An 18,425-nucleotide genomic window follows, 5' to 3' on the forward strand; every position below is an offset into this window, starting at 1 on the left:
AGGAATGTGGGGTTGGAGAGGGGAAGGGAGAAAATCACGGAGCGAGACCTCCCATAGTCTAACAAATACTTAAATACCACTTAGCACATAACAGAGGCTGCTCTAAACACTTTTCAAATATTAACTCACTTAATCTTCGTAACAAACCTATGAGGTGGTACAATCATTACAAGCTAGTTTCCCGAAGTTATCCCTTGGCGGAGTGAGGACTCCAGTCCTCACTCTCACGCGCAAACTTGTGCGGCTCCGAGTTTGGTCTCACAGCCGGTACGAGCTCCTCCATTTTGCTACTGGCCGCTGAAGCCCAGAGAGGTGCGCACACTTGCAGAGAGTCACACAGCCAGAGAATTCTCAGGACTCAGGGAGAAGTGGAGATCCGCAGCCAGAACAAGGTACCCAGCGGGCGCCCTCCCTCCCCACCCCCTCACTCGCCTGGACCGCGACCCGGGCCCCCTCCTCGCGGAACCCCGCCCCGGACGTACCCCAGTCCCCGCCCCCAGGCTCTGCCCACCCCCTCCGCCCCGCCCCCCCAGCTTCGCTAGCCAATGGCTGGGGTCCTATAAAGGCGACAGTCGGAGTGCTCAAAGGTAACCAAAGCGAGAATTCAGACAGTGGGCCGCAGGTCTCAGCAACTAGCTCGCTAGGCAGAGGGAGGCCAAGCGAGTCGCAGACCGAGTCTCGAGACCGAAGCCGAAGAGGGATCCACAGAGCGCAGCCCGCCCGCGCACCCGGTGCAGCGAAAGCCTCCGGCGCAGCGCGGCCATGGAGCCCACCAGCAAGGTGAGTCCGCGCGCCTGCGGGCCCTCCCTGCCGGGAACAAAGGCGCGGACCCCCGCTGATCGCTCTGCCGGCCTGGGCCTCTCCCCCGGCTGGCAGCGCAGTGCCCTGCCGGGCCGGGGGACAGTGACAGGGATGGGCTCGGGATCTGGCGGGCGCGAGGGCGCCGCGTGCGTAGGTGGCGCCCCCATTGAGTAATTGGCTTCCTTCCGGGGAGCCGCGAGGTCCACGCGGCCCGGCGGGGCCCGGGGACCCAGGACCCGGGCGCGGCACGTCGCTCACGATCCTCCCCGGCGGCGGCCCCGCGCCGGCTCCTCCCGGGGCGGGGGAGGGGTCCGAGCGCGGCACCCATTGGCTGAGCCGGCCGAGCCCCCGGCCGGGCCCCGGCCCTTGAGCGCGGAGGAGGAGGGACCCGCCCCCGCTCGGCAGGCTGGGAACCGCTGGTCTCATTTCCCGGGCGCCACACTGGGCGCGCGGCCTGGTGTTGGGCGTTTTCCGCCGCCCCGCGCGGTCCCCGCGCCAGCCCTCTGGGGCTCCGAGGCGGAGGGCAGTCTGTGAAGGCCCGGGCTTCAACCCCAGGATGTCTGGCTGCAGGGCTGAGGCGAAAAGCCCGCATACGAGGCCCTTCTTTCCGCGTAGGGCAGGCCCCAGAGCTTTAGCCAAGTGGGGCAATGTGCTCCGAGGTGGCACGTTTCCCTGTTCAGGAGGGGCTGATGAGGGCCGCGCGGAGAGTGTACATCGGGGGCCGCCGCCGCGATCCCGGGGGGGGGACAGGGGTTCGGGAAGGGGGCCCGGGCTTGAGTGGAAGGAGCTCGCGCCAGGGAGCTGCGGGACACCGGGACTGTGAATAGATGAGGAGTCTTTCCTCGGGAGCAAACTGCCTCGATACGATCTCTTTTTTTCCCCCTGTAGGACTTGCCCTAGAGGGGATCTTTGTGACTTTCCCAGAATAACTCCTTTCCAACAAGTATTTACTGGGCCCCACCTTTTGTGTAGGGCCTTATTTCTTTACTCCCTCCTTCCCCCTTCTATAGAATATTTCAAGTCGCTTATTTTCGGGCAGGGAAGGCGCGAGGGTGTACGTTTTTTCACCTGGTATGGGTTAGCACTGAATTGCGCACTACCCTTCCTATGGGCGGTGGAGGTGTCCGGTGGAACTGAGCAAGGTTTTGACTGGGCAGAGAGGTGCGTGACAGTGTGGCCAAGCTGTACCCTCAGCGGGAAAAGGCGCCTTTGTGCCTGAGGAATCCAGACAATTTGCTTCACCAGCCCGCCCTGGCCTGAAGGGAGACCCTGAGCCCAAAACACATTTCCCCACAGTCATAGGTGAGCTGTTATGCTGCGGTATAACAAAATACAAATAAAATGAGAAGCTCTTTTAGCTAATGGTAAGAACTACCACTGCAAAGTTTAAATACTTGCTTGCTATGTTAGCTCAGGGCTCTAGCAGGTCACTTAACCTCTCTGGGCTTCAGTTTCACTGTCTGTAAGAGAAGGATAACTTTTTCACTCCTTCAAGGGAAAGAAATGTCTGTTCAGCATATGATGCAGGACCTGGGTGTTTATTTGTTGAGTGGATAAGTGAATATTCTGAGTGGAGAAAAAAGTGGAGGAGAAATTCAACAGCTGCTTAATAGTTTACTAGGCTCTGGGCTCAAATGCTTTTCAGTATCACTGACCCTCCATATGGTTCAGGGAGGGAGCTCAGAGAAGAGAAGTAACTTTCCTGAAGTCAAACATCTAGTAAGTGGCTGAACTGGATTTGAACCCCGGCTAATCAGAAAGTGCTTTCAGTCTACACTGTCCCTTTTCACCATGAGCCTTTCTTGAGTTTTGAATGGAGGGGAGAGAGTTTGCCTGACTTCCAGGGCTGCCCATGTGTCAGCCAGTTCTAAATGCTGTAGCAGGTGGGTGTTTTTCATGCAGTACCCTCCAAACTCTTGATTACCTGCTCCATCAGTAAATAATTTTGGAGTGCCTCCTTTCCAGAGGTTTGTCTGCATTTATTCTTGCCTGGGAACTCCCATGGATAGAGAATCTTGGCGGGCTATAGACCGTGGGGTCACAAAGAGTCAGACGTGACTGAGCACACACACATAAATTCATATACGTGCACTGTTATAATAATTGATTATATGAGTACATAAAGTAGAAATTTCAAAAGGGAAATACAGATAGCAGTTATAGTAAAAAAAATTCTTTTCTTTTCTTTTTTTTTTTTTTGCTAAACCTTCTACAGACCATCCTGTATACATTCTAGAAAAAAGCCCTTCCCTTTGGATCTGTTGACTCAATCAGCACGCCCCATCCTTTTGTGCAGGAGGTTAAACTGAGGCCTGGAGAGGTTATATCACTTGCCCAAGGTCTTAAAACCAGGGGTGTCTGATTCTGAAGTTCGCTTTGCTATGTTCCTCCTCATCTCCTTAGAACTGGGAACTGACTCATCTGACTTCCCTGCACTTTGTGGTGCTTCTCTGTGGCTCATTGTGATGTTTACCTGAGTGAAAAGTAGGGAGGAGACAAGTTGAAGACCCTCTTGTTCCAGCCGGGGGAGTTTGCTCACACTCCCTACTGGGCAGCAGACAAGGGTGAGTCCTGCCCCGAGATGTCTTGCCCAGCCTTTTGTGAAGATCCCTCAACTAGTCCTTCCTGGCACCCTAATCACACCCCAGGACCTCTGCCGACTCCATCCTCCATACAAAGGAGAAATAGAAATCTGCGGGGTTCCTCAACCCTTCAGTGGTACAAAGAGCATAGGCTTTTGAAGTCCTGCATTTGTGGTTTTGAATTCCAGCTTTAGCTCAGTTACCGCGTCCGCAGAATGATGTCATTTTCATCATTAGAGTGTCTGCAAGAACTCGGAAATAAATGTGTCTGTCTGTCCCCATGGATGCTCCATAAATATCCCTTGCTTCTCTGGACTCCCATGATGCATTGCACTTACCTGGGCCCTAGGTGACCTGGGGTTACCTAGGTTGCAGCCTCTGTCCAGAAGTCTGACAGTCTGGCAATGGGAGCCTTTGGGGAGCCCCAGCATACCGGGGCTGTATCACTTGTTCAGGCAAATCCTTAAAGTTCCAAATGGCCACTTCTTCTCCATTTGGGGTTTGTTAGGAAGCTGGTTTGCAGAGCAGAACATGGGTGAGAGTGCCAAGCCCCGAGATGGGTCCACTGAAGGGGCTGCCCTGCCTTCCCTGTGAGGGTGATACCAAGACATGATGACATCACGGTTCAATGGAAAATGACTTTTCCAAGGTCATAAACTAGCCTCCCACCACAAAACACACTGCCAGCCTTTCTGGGATGGCCCAAGAAGATGATAAAGGAAAGTCCCCAGCAGGGACCTTCCAGTTCATGGCCCAACCCTCCGTTTGACAGATGAAAACGGAGGCCAGAGAAGGAAAAAAGCTTAACCAAGATATAGCTGTCCAAAAATTTGAGATGTTTTTCACTATTTTTTAAAAAATACTTCCTCTTTCACACCCCTCTTTTCTGTGTCACCCTCCGTTCACCCCAAATGAGCAGGAATTCTCAGACTCCAGGACTTTCCAGGCTCTTTCTGGGTGCAGTCTAATAGTTGGATTAGATATAATTTGACCTGAAAGCCTTCTGTGAAAGGAAACAAGACATCCTCACAACACTGTGCCTTGGGGATGTGACTCTCCTCAGCCTTGGTTTTCTTCCCCATAAAATGGAGGTTCACTCCCCATGGTGCTTGTGGTGAGACCGGTCCTGTGCCCTAAACCAGGGTGGTGGCTGTTTTAAACGGAAGGATCCTTTGCACGTTCAGTTTGGGTGTGCAGACATTGTAAACATCTCTATAATGATCCTTGTCCCATGCTGAGCCATTTCGGGACCAACCCTAACTGGCCTGGAGCTGGGTCAACCCCAAATCCCCCCATAATCAGCTTGTGACTCCAAGGAGCTCAGCTTTACCCAGTCCCTCCTGATCAGGCACTGACAGGATGTCAGGGCCTAGAGCTCTGCTCCAGCTCCAGGGATACAGTCATCCAGTTCTCCCCTAACCCACCCCACCCTAGCTGGCAGAGCTGGGGAGGCCTAGGACAAAGGAGAACTGTGCAGCATTGGCTTGGGAGCTGCAACCTCACCCTTCCCCCACCTTACTCCGGGGCAGAGAGGTAACAAAGTCACTCAGCGTCCCCAGGATTGTGGAGGCTGAGAAGCCTCCTGGTTGGACTTCTGGGCTCAGAGAGGCTGTGTCTAGGCCTGGCCACCACAACAAACCTCCAGCTGTTACCCGCCTCATCCATGGGAGGAGTGGAGTGGAGCCTAAGGCTCTACTGTCTGACCTCCAGGCCAGGGAGGCAGTAGGTAATGTATAAACATTGGGGTTCTGCAGTAACTGAGCAGGGCTCCCATACTTTGAACTCTGGTAGACTGAGGACAGTTGACCCTTTCTAAGACTTCAACACCAACACTTTGCTGGCTTTTGCTTCCCAAGGGCCTTGGCACCCTGGAAGGGGAGAGAGCTCTTGCCAGACCCCAGCTTAGAGAACCTTTGGCTACGGAGGCCTCTGCTGGACAAGACATCTGCCCAAATCACCTAGCCCAGAGCTCACTGGGGAGTGAGGAGGAAAGGGCTCCACCGGAAACAGCTCTACCATTTCACCCCAGGCCAGCCATACCTCCTGCTGGAGCTTTTTTTGCCCAACTGTAACTGGCTCAGTGGTAAAGAATCTGCCTGCCAATACAGGACTCATGGATTCAATCCCTGGGTCAGGAAGATCCCCTGGAGAAGGATATGGCAACCCGCTGCCGTATTCTTGCCTGGGAAATCCCATGGACAGAGGAGCCTGGTGGGCTACAGTTCGTGGGGTCTCAAAGAATTGGACACAACTTGGCGACTAAACAACAACAGAAATAATACCTACCTCTCTAGGTCAGGTTGCAAGGGTTTCTTTTAAGTTACAGAAGTAATGGAGCCAAAATGGCACCCCACTCCAGTGCTCTTGCTGGAAAATGCCATGGACGGAGGAGTCTGGTGGGCTGCAGTCCATGGGGTCGCTAGGAGTTGGACATAACTGAGCGCTTTCCCTTTCACTTTTCACTTTCATGCACTGGAGAAGGAAATGGCAACCCACTCCAGTGTTCTTGCCTGGAGAATCCCAGGGACGGGGGAGCCTGGTGGGCTGCCGTCTATGGGGTCACACAGAGTCGGACACGACTGAAGTGACTTAGCAACAAATGCAAAGTAAGAGTGAACATCTTCTCCCAGTTGTAATCATTGGATATTTACCCCTCACAGACCTCTTTTTGTGTGTGTGTATATATGTGCCTATAAATGGAATTTAGAGTAATTGGATCACACTTTGTACATAGTTCTGTGTAGCCCTGTGCATTCCCTCCTGCTTACCCACCAATACCTATGGTGTTTGTCTCTGCACGTTTAAGCACTTGCCGTGATATAAAGTGATTATCTCCTCGTTCCTTACACACAGTGTACATTCTATACATTGCTTGCTACTTTTCTTTCTTCCCTGGCAGTCTTTTCATATCAAGTACATATAGGTGTGTTCTGTTCTTTCCAACAGGTGCATAATATTCCATTACAAGATGTCCTGCCCGATTAAGAATTAAGTGATTGTTCCCATCACTCTCTTTCTTCATGCCACTCACCACCTGATATATTTTAGGTATATCAAGGTTCTACCTTCCCATTCCCCACACTGCTGCCCCATCTAAAATATCAAGTTCCATGAAGCAGGGATTCAGTTTAGTTTGTTGCTGAATCTCCATTGACCAGAACAGTGTTGGGGACCTGCACTCAAGTACTGCCTTTCCTTAGTAATATAACTTCTTATTCTTAGGAAGCCTCTTTTATGGAGAACAGGAGATCTTAGGGGAAGGAACTTTTTCAAGGTCATACAAGTAGGGGAGCTGGGACTTAACCTTGTCAGCTGAGAGGGTTGGGGTTGCATAGTCCCATAGTCTTATCAAGTTAATCTTTTCATAGTCAAGTAGGGGCGCACCTCCCCACTGAACAGGTCCCTCTCTGGGGTGCTGGCTTCTCCACATACCCAGGTGCTGGCTCAAGGAGTCAGTTATTTGTTTGCAATTAACATCTTTTTGAAAGCTGATTTGGTTTTGCCTGGAAGGCTTTGAAAAATCCTGTGCAGCTATCGTAGGTTGGGTTTGCACACAGCCATTCAGAGCACCTGGGACTTAAAGTAGAGACTGGAAAATTTTTTCTGTCATGGCCCAAATAGTAAGTAAATATTGTCAGCTCTGTGGGCTGCATGGTCTGCTGTTGTAGCACAAGGGGAGCCGTAACAATACAGTCTTCACAAACAAGTATGGCTGTGTTACAATCAAATGTTATTAATGGTAACTGAAATTTGAACTTTTTTTTTTTTTTGGCTGCGCCGTGTGGCTTGCAGAATCTTAGTTCTCCAGGCAGGGATTGAACCCCAGGTGCACAGCAGTGAAAGTGCTGAGTCCTAAGCACTGGACCGCCAGAGAACTCCCATGAAATTTGAATTTAATATAATTTTCATGTATCACAAAGTTTTGGTCTTCTCTCCACGCCCCCCACCCCCAGCCACTTAAAAATGTAAAACCCATTCTTAGCTGGCAGGCTGGATTTGACCATGACCACGGGCCATAGTTGACTAACCTGGGCTTAGAACAGAATCAACCCAAGTGGCCAAGAGGTTTCTGAGTGTGGGTCTGGGCTGTCCTGGCTCAGACAGGGCAAGGCACAGCAAGTTGCTGGGATGAAATGTGACCTACATAGGAAGGAAGTACCAGGTAGAAACCTTGTTTCCTTTCGGGCACCAGTACCCGGAAGCAGAGGGAAGACATGAGCAGGAAGGATTTGGCAGCAGAAACCCCTTGAAATGAGGCTTCGCAGCAGCCAAAGGCCTTCTGGCCATCCGCTTTTCCCTCTCTGAGCCTCCAGGCTCTCCTCCGAAGCGAGAGCAATCTCTCCCCAAGAGCCTGGTGGTGGTGGTTAAATCAGGATGTGGAAGCAGCCCTGGCATGCTGCCTGGGGCCTGGCTGGTGCTGCCAGCGCTGATAAAAGTGGCAGCTCCCTCCTCTACTTTCTGCTTTAAAGATTGATGAGCACCTTCTTGCCTATAGGGCCACCGCGGGGTGCAGGGGTGGCTCAGCCATGCAGAAGTCCTGACGTCCCTGGAAGGTTTGAAGAAAAGGGTTTGGAGAGGAGTAAATAAATGCCTCAGGTCACCTGAAAGTCGTGCTTCCCAGGGTTATCACACTTCTTCTTGAAGAGACCTGGAAGGCTGGAAGAGTTCAAAGTAAAATGTCTGTCCAGGAATCCAAAGAACTCAAGTCCCAGGACTGGCTTCTGTTTGCTGAGTAACCTGGCCCCTACCTTCTGGCCTTAGGGTCCCCATCTATCATGGGAGAGCATTACAGCAATTCTGCAGTTTCTTGGGCTTCTTTTTGTACTGACCAGAATTTTGTTCAAATGAAATCTTAGAAAAGAAATGTACACAAAATAAATTAAAAAGGAGCTGTCATCGATCCAATAAGCCCCTGCCCCACCCGTCTTAGAACTGGGGGCCACGCAGTCCTTGTTCCTTGTTCCAATGTACCCCAGGGCCATGTGGGAGCTGTGGAAGGAGGAAGGGGTGCGAGCCACCTGTGGCTCATCTCGGCTCAGGGACCCTCCCCCCAGACCCTCCTCCCACAGGGAGTGACCTACCTCAATGGCATGGCCATATGCCCTCCCTCTGCCAGTACTGACCAGGAGAGCCCAGGGCTGGAGTGTGTGCCAGGGAAGGGCCTGGCCCACAGGCACAGGTCAAAAGGCCACGCATGATGTTTGGCAAGATATGTGACCTGGCCAGGCCCCCCCGGCATCTCCATGTGTGGGAGGAGAGGTCCCAAAGCTGGCAGGTACGTCATGGGTGGCTTTCTGGGAGAGGGAGAGCTCTCAGTGGGCCTCAGGACCCCCAGAGTTGGGGTGGGGTGGCGAGGGATGGGGGCGTGAGAGCCGCCTCTGTGCAGGGCCCTGAGCCCAGGCATTTGCCTGGGGCACCCCTCAGAGAATCAGGGTTTGAACTCAGAGGCCTTTGCCTCCCTGTGGGGTGGGGTGGAAGCTGGAGAGTTACTATTAGGCTTTTTTCAGCCCTCAGAGCTGATGTTCCAGTCCTCATCAGGGGTTTGTTACATGACCAAGTTGGAATCTGTTAGGATGAATGCTGGGCTGGAGGGAATAGATACTCACAGAGCCAATTTTGCCCAAAACACTAATTTCGAAAGTGACCAGTTACCTTTGTACAAACATTCAGCGCTGCATCCTACTCTGGGCACTCCAGGTCCCATTCAGTTCCCAGTGTGGTGGGGGAACAGCAGTTGGGTATTCCCCAACTGCTTGGAGCAGAAGCTGAGACTATAGAGGACACAGCAAGGGCAAAGGTCTGGAGTGGCAAGGGGTGTTCTAGAAGGTAGCCCCATCCCCAGAGGTGGTCATAGGTGGCTGGGGCTCTCAGATTCTGGGCTCTCCATTGCTCCTCCACCTGTATAAAAGGCTTCCATGAGAAAGCCATGAGCTGTGGAACTTGGAACCCTTCTCATTAACTAGTCCATCAGCTTGGCACCTAAATAAATACATGCTGAATGAATGGACTGCTTTGCTGCCTTTCAGTTCCAGCCACAGAGCTGGTGGAGGCAGATGGCTTCCCATCCCTCCCTGATTCAGCAGACACCTGTCAAGTGAACTCTGCCGGCTCCATGATGGGCATTGACCCAGAACTCGACAGCAAGCCTTTAGGGAAGGCACTCTTACTCCATTTCCCATGTGAGGAAACTGAGACCCAGAGTCAAAGCCACCACAAAGACCAATTTCAAGGTGAAGGGAAACGGCACTCTGCCTTTCGGCCTGGGTCTCCTGGTTCCTAGTCCAGTAGTGATCACGCTGGGTGTGGTGGGAGCAACAGGGGCAGAGATGGGTGCTGTGTGCCTACCCAGGAGCAGGGCCATGCTCCTCCCCTGCATCAAGCATCCAGCCACACTGAGCATGAATCCAACTGTGCTGGGCCCCCTACCCTCCCCCTGCACATACTGTTCTATCTACCTGGAATGCAGTCTTGCCACCGCTTCTCCCCTTGGCAGACTCCCTGCATGTCCTTCACGGCCCGACTCCAGTGTCATCTCCCAGGAACCCACCTTTGATTGATCATCCCAGGTGAAATTAAAAGTTTGTCCCTGCAGGGCTCCCGTAGTGACCTGGATGAAGCTCAGATCACACCAGTTTCCCCCTTCCCAATGGACCTAATGCTTTTCCTTGATGTCAGGAAAGGGCTGGCAGCATGAATCACTAAGCCTTTTAGTAGGTCGTGATGCAACAGCCCGCCTGGGTGGAGTGCATATAACCCCGTGGTTGGGTGGGCAGGTTTTCTAAAGCAGAGTTTGACCTTGACAGGTGGCAGCCCCCACTCCCAGAGGCACAGCTGCTCAGTGGGGCCCCCAAGACTGACTTCAGAGGCCCAGAGACCCCTGGTACATCAGAGCCAGACTGAGAAAGAGCCTGTAGTAATAGTACTGATCCCTCACAGAGCCCTTCCTGCGGTGTCATTCAGGCAAGGGCGCGATTGTTAGCAGATCTGCATATCATCTGTATCATTTTTCACTTATGTTTGTTTAAATTGCTGTGTTCTAAATAATATGAAACCACAAGACTTGTAAAAAATATTTTTGAATAGGTGATACATTCATGTGATACAAAATGACAAAATGTACAAAAGGATGGAAAATGAAATTTTTTCCATCTACCCTGCCTCTGCCACCCAGATCCCCAAGGCACACTGCTACCTTTCTTGTACATTCTTTTAAGTAAATATGTGTGTATATTCTCCCCAACCCCAGCCTTTTTTTCCTCCACACAAAAGGTAGCGTACAACACACTGTTCTGAAGCCTTGCTTCTTACTTAATTATAACAGGAGGAGTATGCCAAATCTCTACCTAAAGAGCTTTCTTTTTTAGGCACCCTATTATATAGCCATGCCACATTTCTTCAAATCATAGGTTTGCGTTGCTAGTTTTCTGCTTATTCCTGTGTGTACCAGGAAAATGCATATCTTGAATACCATTAGTATCAGATGATGGCCAACCCCAAGGCCAGCCCCAAGCTGACGCCTGTGACTCAGAGGCAGAAAGCTCCCGTGTGTGGGGCTCAACAGCCACTGTCAAGCCCTCCTGTCCTTGGGATATCTTCCTCTTACTTGGTCCCAGTGGTCGCCCTGGGAGTTGGGCTAGGCCGGGCCCCTTCCCAGAGGAGGTCTGTCGGGCACTCGCCACCCACCTGGAACCGACAGTCTGGGGTCTGAAGACTCCCCAGGCAGTTGCAAGGAGGCTCTGGGAGTGCTAGGGTATGCTGGGCAGGGTGGGCCGTGAGGGGCCGGATTGAAAAGGAGTGCAGCCTGCTGGGAGGAAAGCCCCACAGTCTAGGATGAGTGGCCAGAGTTTGGCCAGAAAGGGGCCATGGGGAGGAAGGACCCAGCTTCTCCCCTGCCGCCCCAACAAGAAATGGGCTCTGAACTCCAGCTGGCCAGAACCTCCTTCCTCTTTCTCAGCCTCTGACGTGAGAACCTTGGCTTTTGCAATCGTTGGTCTGACGGCTTCTAGAGAATGAAAAGACCATACTAGGAACATGTCTAATTAACACCTAAACCCAGCAACATCTGTGAGGATCTTGAAGTCAGGGCTGCTTCTGGGTTCCGGCGGGAGGGAGGAGGGGAGGCCAGGGCCCATAGCAAGGCCGTGGCCAAGCTGAGGCTCTCCCGCCACGGGCAGGGGTGGCTCCGGATCCGCGCCTCCACCCCTCCCCTCCAGTACCAAGTCTGGTGTGTGATGCACCTGGTGAACACCTGTTGTTTCTTTGGCGTCCCACCCCCAGGCTCCATTCTTTCAGCCAGTTAAGAGCCTGCCTTAACTGGCTTCTTCATTTTACAGGGGGAAAAAAGAGTTCTCTCCCTTTCTCCAGCAAGTCACCTCACTCACCCAGGCCCTCCTGCCGGCTGGCCTCCTCCCTGCCTGCTGCCTTCCTGCCCTTGGCTTCCGGGAGACACAAACCCCCGCCCTTTTTCTGCCCCAGCCCTTTGCCCACTGGAAACACCTTGACCCAGCACTCTTATTCACCTGTGTCGTGTTACTTTAGCAAAGCACATTCCTGGCTGGTATGTCATCTGTGTCCAAACAACCTGGGAAGCTCGTGGTCTCAGGATGGTTGTCCTGAGCTCCAGCCTGGTTCTATGCAACCCCCTGAGTGAGTTAGAACTGGTCTCCACCTTGGTGCCCACCCTGTGACTAGAGGCAAGGGTTTACAGCAAACAGGGCCCTACAGGAGTAGGGACATGGATCTACCTGGTGGAATTCACAGCGCAAGGAAGTCAGTGGGCTGGAAGTAGAAGCCTGCATCCTCATCTCCAAGTCCAGGGTACTGCCCCCACCCATCTATGCTGCTCTTCCCACATCATTTGGCACCCCCTTGCATTGGTTCCTGGGCCTCTTAATCAGAATCTGGGTCCACCTCAACCCCAGGATTCACCAGGGCAATGAGGTGAATGCCAGGCCCTGGCTACAGAGAGGGAGAAGACCCTAATTCCTCTCTCCCCAGGAATGAGCCTGGCCAGCCCCATGTCTAGAAGTTGGCAGGGCTGGTTTGGGCACCTGAGGTCAGGAAGTGGCCAAGTTTCTTGGGAGAAGAGCTGGTGTGGTGCCAGGAGTCAGGCAAGATAACTGAATGGGAACCTGCCAGCCAAGCCCTGCCCTCTAGTAACCTGGGCCCCGACATGCCTGTAACAGTGTGGGCTTTTTTTTTCCTCTGTAGAAGCTGACGGGCCGCCTCATGCTGGCCGTGGGAGGGGCAGTGCTCGGCTCCCTGCAGTTTGGCTACAACACTGGCGTCATCAACGCCCCGCAGAAGGTGAGTGCCGCCCCATCCTTGGCTTCTCAACACCAGCGGGCTCTGCTGTGCACCCTCAGCACACCCCACCCACATACACGCTCACCCCGCCTCTCGGATGTTGAAGACATCACCAGCGAATACTCTGACCCTGATCGGGTTAGACCCTCGTAGCTCTGGCCTTGGAATCTTAAGGCCCACAGAGTCGCGGGATCATTACAGATCATCCCGACCAGCCTCCCACCCAGCCGAGCCGTGCTCCACCTAGTGCTGCATTCACGCGGCCCTTGGGTCACAGGGGCTGCCGTGGTGATTCTCTCACCTGCTGCTCACACCGCACTGTAAGGCAGGCAGGCGGGTAGCCATGCCCACTCCTACCCTGCAGGTGTGGGGAATGGCCAGAGCCTGCCTGGCATCACCAGCTAGTAAGAGATGGAGCCAGGAGGCAACATCAGTCTGCCTCGGTGGCCTCCGAGCCAGATGGTCCCTGAACCCATGCTCTCACCCATCCACACGTGGCACACTCCCCTGTAAGGGAGCCCACTCTAGGCTGAAACTGCCTGTCTCTTTGCAGGCCCTAGGGCCAGGCAAAGCAAAAATGGCTTCTTGTCCTAGGAACCAGGGCGGGGTACATATCTGTTTACTCCCTTCTCCCCACAACACACCCCAGATCTGTTCTCACTTGTTCACCTGAGTGTCTGGACAGGGAGGGACCCCAGTGAGCGCCTCCAGCCTAGCCAGCCCACTGCTTTAGGGAGAAGGGGAAAGGAAGGGGGCAGGAGAGGAGACTGTGACAAGTCCCTCCTCTATACCAGGCCTGCTGTGTACATTCATAACACTGGGCTGTGATTTCCACTTTCTAGACCTGAAAATCACGGCTCAGGGCAGATGAAATGACCAGCGGGCTCAAGGTCACATAGCTAGGGGATGTGGAGTCAGAAGCCAAACTCTCTTGTTTACACAATCTCGGGCCGTCTTCCTGACCAACCACCTTGCCAGCTTAAAAGTCCATACCTTCCCCGGGCAGGACAAAGTGAGAGTGGACAAGTCCTCTGAACACATTCACGGTCCAGATGGGTGAGGCCAGAAAGTGAGTGTGGCTGGCTCCCGAGGATCCGGGCCTGTCTGGGGGAGTGGGGTGGCAACCAGCAGTCAGAGTGGGGCCTCCTCCAAAGAGCCGGAGGGTGGCAGTGGGGGCCACGCCCAAAGCTGGGGAGCAGGTCACTAGGAACTCCAGGCCTGCTGAGTCACGCTCAGCTGCAGTGGAAGTGATGGGGCTTTTCCATGGGCGACCTCGGGCCCATGCTTGGAACAGTCCCAAGCCTGCTTTTGCTCAGTGCTCTGAGCAGATCTGCCTAGGTTTGTGCCCCGGAGTCAGCTCCCTTTGGGAATCCTTTCAGATACAAAGTGTGTACTGTCTTAAGAGGGAGGTTGAGTTCTCCACTTGACTGCACACTGGAGTCTCCTGACACTCACCGTCTGATCTCGTTGGTCTGGGTTGCTGTCTGGGCATCAAACTTTTAAAGCTCCCCAGCTGTTTCTCGTGTACAGTCAGAGATGAGCAGTTCTGGGTTAAGTGGTCACACTGTGTCAGGAGTGATCACTTGACTGTGATCACACAGGGAGTTACACGGAGTGACAGAACTAGGACTCTGGGAGCAGGATAGAGGAGTTTTCCAGAAACAGAACAGGGCTGTAGTAAGCAGGGGCCCACAAAGGTGGGAAGAAAGTGCCCAGAGGAGAGAAAGTGTGTGTCACTAGGGTAGAATGGGAGGAGGCAGAAGGATGGGAGGCTGACGAGGTGAGCCAGAAGCAGACCACAGAGGGCCCCTGTGGTCGGCAGTTTCATATGCAGAATCTCCAGCCCCCGGCAGGGCAGGGCACAGTGAGAATGGGCATGTGGGCACCAGCGCAGAGGCCGAGCTGGGAGGATGGCCTTCAGGGTGAGAACAATAGGGTCCCATTGAAGAGGACAGAGCGGGTCAGATTTGCATTTTAGGGAAATGTTTCAGGCGTCTGGTGCAGTGGGCTGGGTCTGAGAATGTGAGGCTGGAGACGAGGGAACAGTGAGAAGGCAGTTGTTTTAAGAACGTTAGAAAAACAAACACTGAGTAGGAGCTGGTCATCAGTTCAGCCTGAGGATGAGACAGTGGGATTTAAAACTGGCTTCGAGTTTTGACTGACGTTGGGGCTGGAGAAAGAGAAGGTAGGGGCTGTGGGACACGCAGGAACTGAGGTTTGGTGACACAGCATTCAAACACTTGGACACGGGGGTCTGCTTCTTCGGAGGGTAGCCAGGGGAAGAAAGCCAACAGCTGGGTCACTAGTGGTAGAGAAGGATCTCCTGGAGAGACTGTTAGTGGAAAAGAGAAGTGAAGGTCAAGCCCTGGATAGCACCCACTGATAGAAGGTCCTGGGAAGGAGGAAGAAGAGAGCGGGCCCCTCTAAGCTGGGAGACAAGACCCTCCTGAGCCAGAGAAAGAATGGAAGCACCTGAGGACGAGGGTCCACGGTCCCTAGAGCAGTACCCATCGGTAAAAACAGGCACTCGGATGTGGACAACTGAAGGAATGCTGTCGGGCTCCAGAGGCTGACCCGGGCACAGCAGCCCGGTATGGCTGAATTTAGAAGACCCGATGGTGACCGTGCATTGCCAAGGCTGATGGAGCGGAGTCCTGTGGGTAGAAGCCCCCTGCAATGGGCTGAAGAGGGAGAAGGGAGGTGGGAAGAGCAGAGACAGCCCTTCCCAGGGACTGGTGGAGAAGGAGGAAGGGAGCAGTCGCCAGAGGGTTGTGGGGCTAGGAAGTTTTCTTTTTTAATACAAAAACTTCATTTTTAAAGGGGTTGTCAGGAATTGGCGGAGGAGAGGGTGAAGCTGGGGCAGGGGGTGGGGGGGTCCTTAAGGAGGCAGGTGGTGGTGGAGCAGAGGCTGTGGGGACAAACTTCCGAGGGTGCAGGAGTGGACAAACCCAGAGTGACGACCTCCAGTTCTTTCCCATCTAATCAGCTACCGGTGAAAGGTGAGAATTTCAGTGGCAGATGGGCGGGGAATCTGGAAGCCTAATGGGCAGCACAGAGACCCAGTTGTAAACGTTCAGGGGAGCATTTGTGGGCACCTGTCCAAAGGTCACTTGGGCAGCCAACCTCTGGGGACCCAGGAGAGAGACCTGCATGGTGTTTTCAGGGGGCGTGCTCTTGGGCATTCTGCCTGTTTACTCTTGCGCTTTACAAACAACTTCTCATAAGCCTGGCCATAGGTTTTCTCAACCAGGAGCAAATGTGATAAACTTAACAAGTGAAGAGGGGAGAGGATGACACCAGAGTGAGAGACAACAGTGGGGCTCAGAGGCAATGGTCCCGCTTCAGGAGGCACCAAAGCCATCATCCTAGGACGGCACAGTGCTTCTGCCAACATCTTCAATCCACAGGGATGAACCAGACTTGAGGCGGGATGAGCTGTGAACACAGCAGAGACCTCCCAGCCCTCAGGAAGCTGCCTGACACACGGTCAGAGCTGGGCCCTATCCTGCCCTCCAAAACCATCCAGAGGGCGGGGGTGGGGTGGGGAGGGGAGACTCCTTGGGAACAGCGAGAGTATTAATAGTGGAGGGCTCCTCGGTGCTATGGGAACAGAAAGGAATGACTAATGCTGGGAGTAGGGCTGACAGGAGAGACAGGAAGGGCTTAGCCAGGGAGTTGGCAGCTGTGCTAGACCTTGGAGGGCAAACCAGCCCCAGGGGACAGATGGGCGGAATCGCAGGCCTGTGCAGAGATGCGGTGGCGTGAGGTGTCCCGCTGACGGCCCACGCCATGAGGCCGGCCACTCGTTGTAGAAGCGCTTCTCTTAGGAAACTGCTGCGCTGGCCGGGGTGGCCTGCTCACCAGAGGAGACCTTGCCCCAGCAGAGGTGAGAGTGCCAGGGCTGCTGTTAATTACCAGGAGCTCCGTCTCCCCCATAAAACAGGCCCCAGAGGGCTTCCTCCTGGAAGTGGTTAATTAATCATAACATTATCTTAAATGTTGACAAAGCACCTCCTCATAAATTATCTCCCCACAGAAGCCCCACACGGTGGGTGGGGCCAAGGTTATCTTCTTGCTCATAAAGGAGGCCTGGAGGCTGGGTTGAAGGCACCCAGGGAGTGAGAGGCTGAGCTACAGATGGACGCCAGGCCTCCTGTCTCTGCCGGGGCAGAGGGGAGCGCAGCCACACAGAGAGCAAACAAACGAGCAAGGGCATCCTGACGACCGCGCTGGGTGGAGAGAACCGCCTCTCGCCTCCCCACATGGCTGAGCTGCCAACAGGGCTGGCTAAAGGCCATCGAGGAGCCTTGAGCTCCTGGCCAGGGGACAGTGTCAGGCCGTCTGAGGCATCCTCAGAAAGCAGGCCGTTTGGGCTGGAAGGGGCCTGACAGGCCGTTGGCTCAACGTTCCTTGTTTGCCAAAGGAGGAACTTGGTCTAGAGAGCAGGCGAGGTCTGCCCAGGACAGCCCAGCTTGGTGAGTGAAAGTACTTGGAGGCAAGACAGGCTTCTCAGCCCAGGCCCCAAGCAGCATCTCCTCCTGGATCCAAAGAGCTCCGGGCCCCTCTCCCCTCCGCTCATCTCCACTTACACAGACTCTCACAGCTTACAGCTCACTTACCACGTGCCAGGTGTTGTTCCAAATGCATTAGAAATAGTAATTTAATTGTTACTTACAATAACTCCATTAGGTAGACACAGCAATCCCTGTTTTATAAGAAACTGGGAAACGGAGATGTTAAGCAATTTAACCAAGGACACACAGCTAGCGATAGAGCTGGGATTTAAATCCAGGAAGCCTGGCTCCAGCCTGCGTTCTTGACCACCCATAGAAGAAAAGGCAGTTGCACTTACAGACGCCGAAACACTCTTACATGCCAACAACTGCTACCCAGCTGCTCCTTCCTGCTCCGACCTCAGGCCGAGTCAAGCTTAGTCACGCACAGACGTCTCAGTTTCTTACACACAGCTGCACAGCCTCTTACACCATGACACCCTGTCACAGCGCCATCATCTCTTAAGTCCCTCAGATGCATGGCTTATTTTTCAATTAGTGGCCGTGCTTTCAACCTCTAGCCCTGTGCTGGGACCCAGATGAATCAGGCCGTGCCCATGTTGAAATTTAGTGTAGAGGGAGCACACAGGGCCTTGCGGTTACCTGTCCTAGTTAGCTGTCCAGGGTAGCGATGGAAATGCAGGCAGACTGGTGGAAGCAGACAAGGGGGAGAGAGCGGGCACCTGACCCTTGGAGCAGGGTTTTTCTCAATGCCGTAGACATGTGGGGCCGGATGATTCTTTGGCATTACAGGGGCTGTCCCGCGCATTGTGGGATGTTTAGCAGCATCCCTGGCGTCTCTCCCCACCAGGGTGACAACCCAAAATGTCTCCAAACATCACCCCCTCCCAGGGCAGAGGGGGACCAAGTTGCCCCTGTTTGGGAACCACTGCAGTAATGAGAAGGTGATTATGAAGGCTCTCCAGAGGAGGGAAAGTGCCCAACAGCTTACCAGGCAGAAGGCAAAGTAGAGGCGAGGTGAAGGTGCAGAGGTGTGGGGCGCTCAGATGGCACTGCCATGTGAGGGCATGGCCACATGGGGTGGGAAGAGACACTTCATCCTGAGGGTGTGAGCTGTGAGCCGGGGAGATGAAGGTCTTTTTGCAGGAGAGACCCTAGAGGCCAAGGACCAGTGAGGAGGTCAGAGCGAAGGCTTGGAGAGAAGCCAGGTCAGGACTCTTCC

At 53.8% G+C, this 18,425-nt stretch overlaps 1 protein-coding gene across 1 annotated transcript in view; it reads left to right on the forward strand.

The window, feature by feature from the left end:
• Positions 1-569: 569 nt before the first annotated feature.
• The window catches only part of SLC2A1 (solute carrier family 2 member 1), a 28,507-nt gene continuing 10,651 nt past the window's right edge, over positions 570-18,425 (forward strand). Inside the window, exons 1-2 of the mRNA XM_040231472.1 lie at positions 570-780; positions 12,594-12,689. Of these exons, the coding sequence (XP_040087406.1) occupies positions 763-780; positions 12,594-12,689 (114 nt within the window). The 5' untranslated portion in view covers positions 570-762. The remainder of the gene's footprint in view (positions 781-12,593; positions 12,690-18,425) is intronic.

This window comes from Oryx dammah, unplaced genomic scaffold (genome assembly GCF_014754425.2).
Source record: "Oryx dammah isolate SB20612 unplaced genomic scaffold, SCBI_Odam_1.1 HiC_scaffold_28, whole genome shotgun sequence".
NCBI lineage: Eukaryota > Metazoa > Chordata > Mammalia > Artiodactyla > Bovidae > Oryx > Oryx dammah.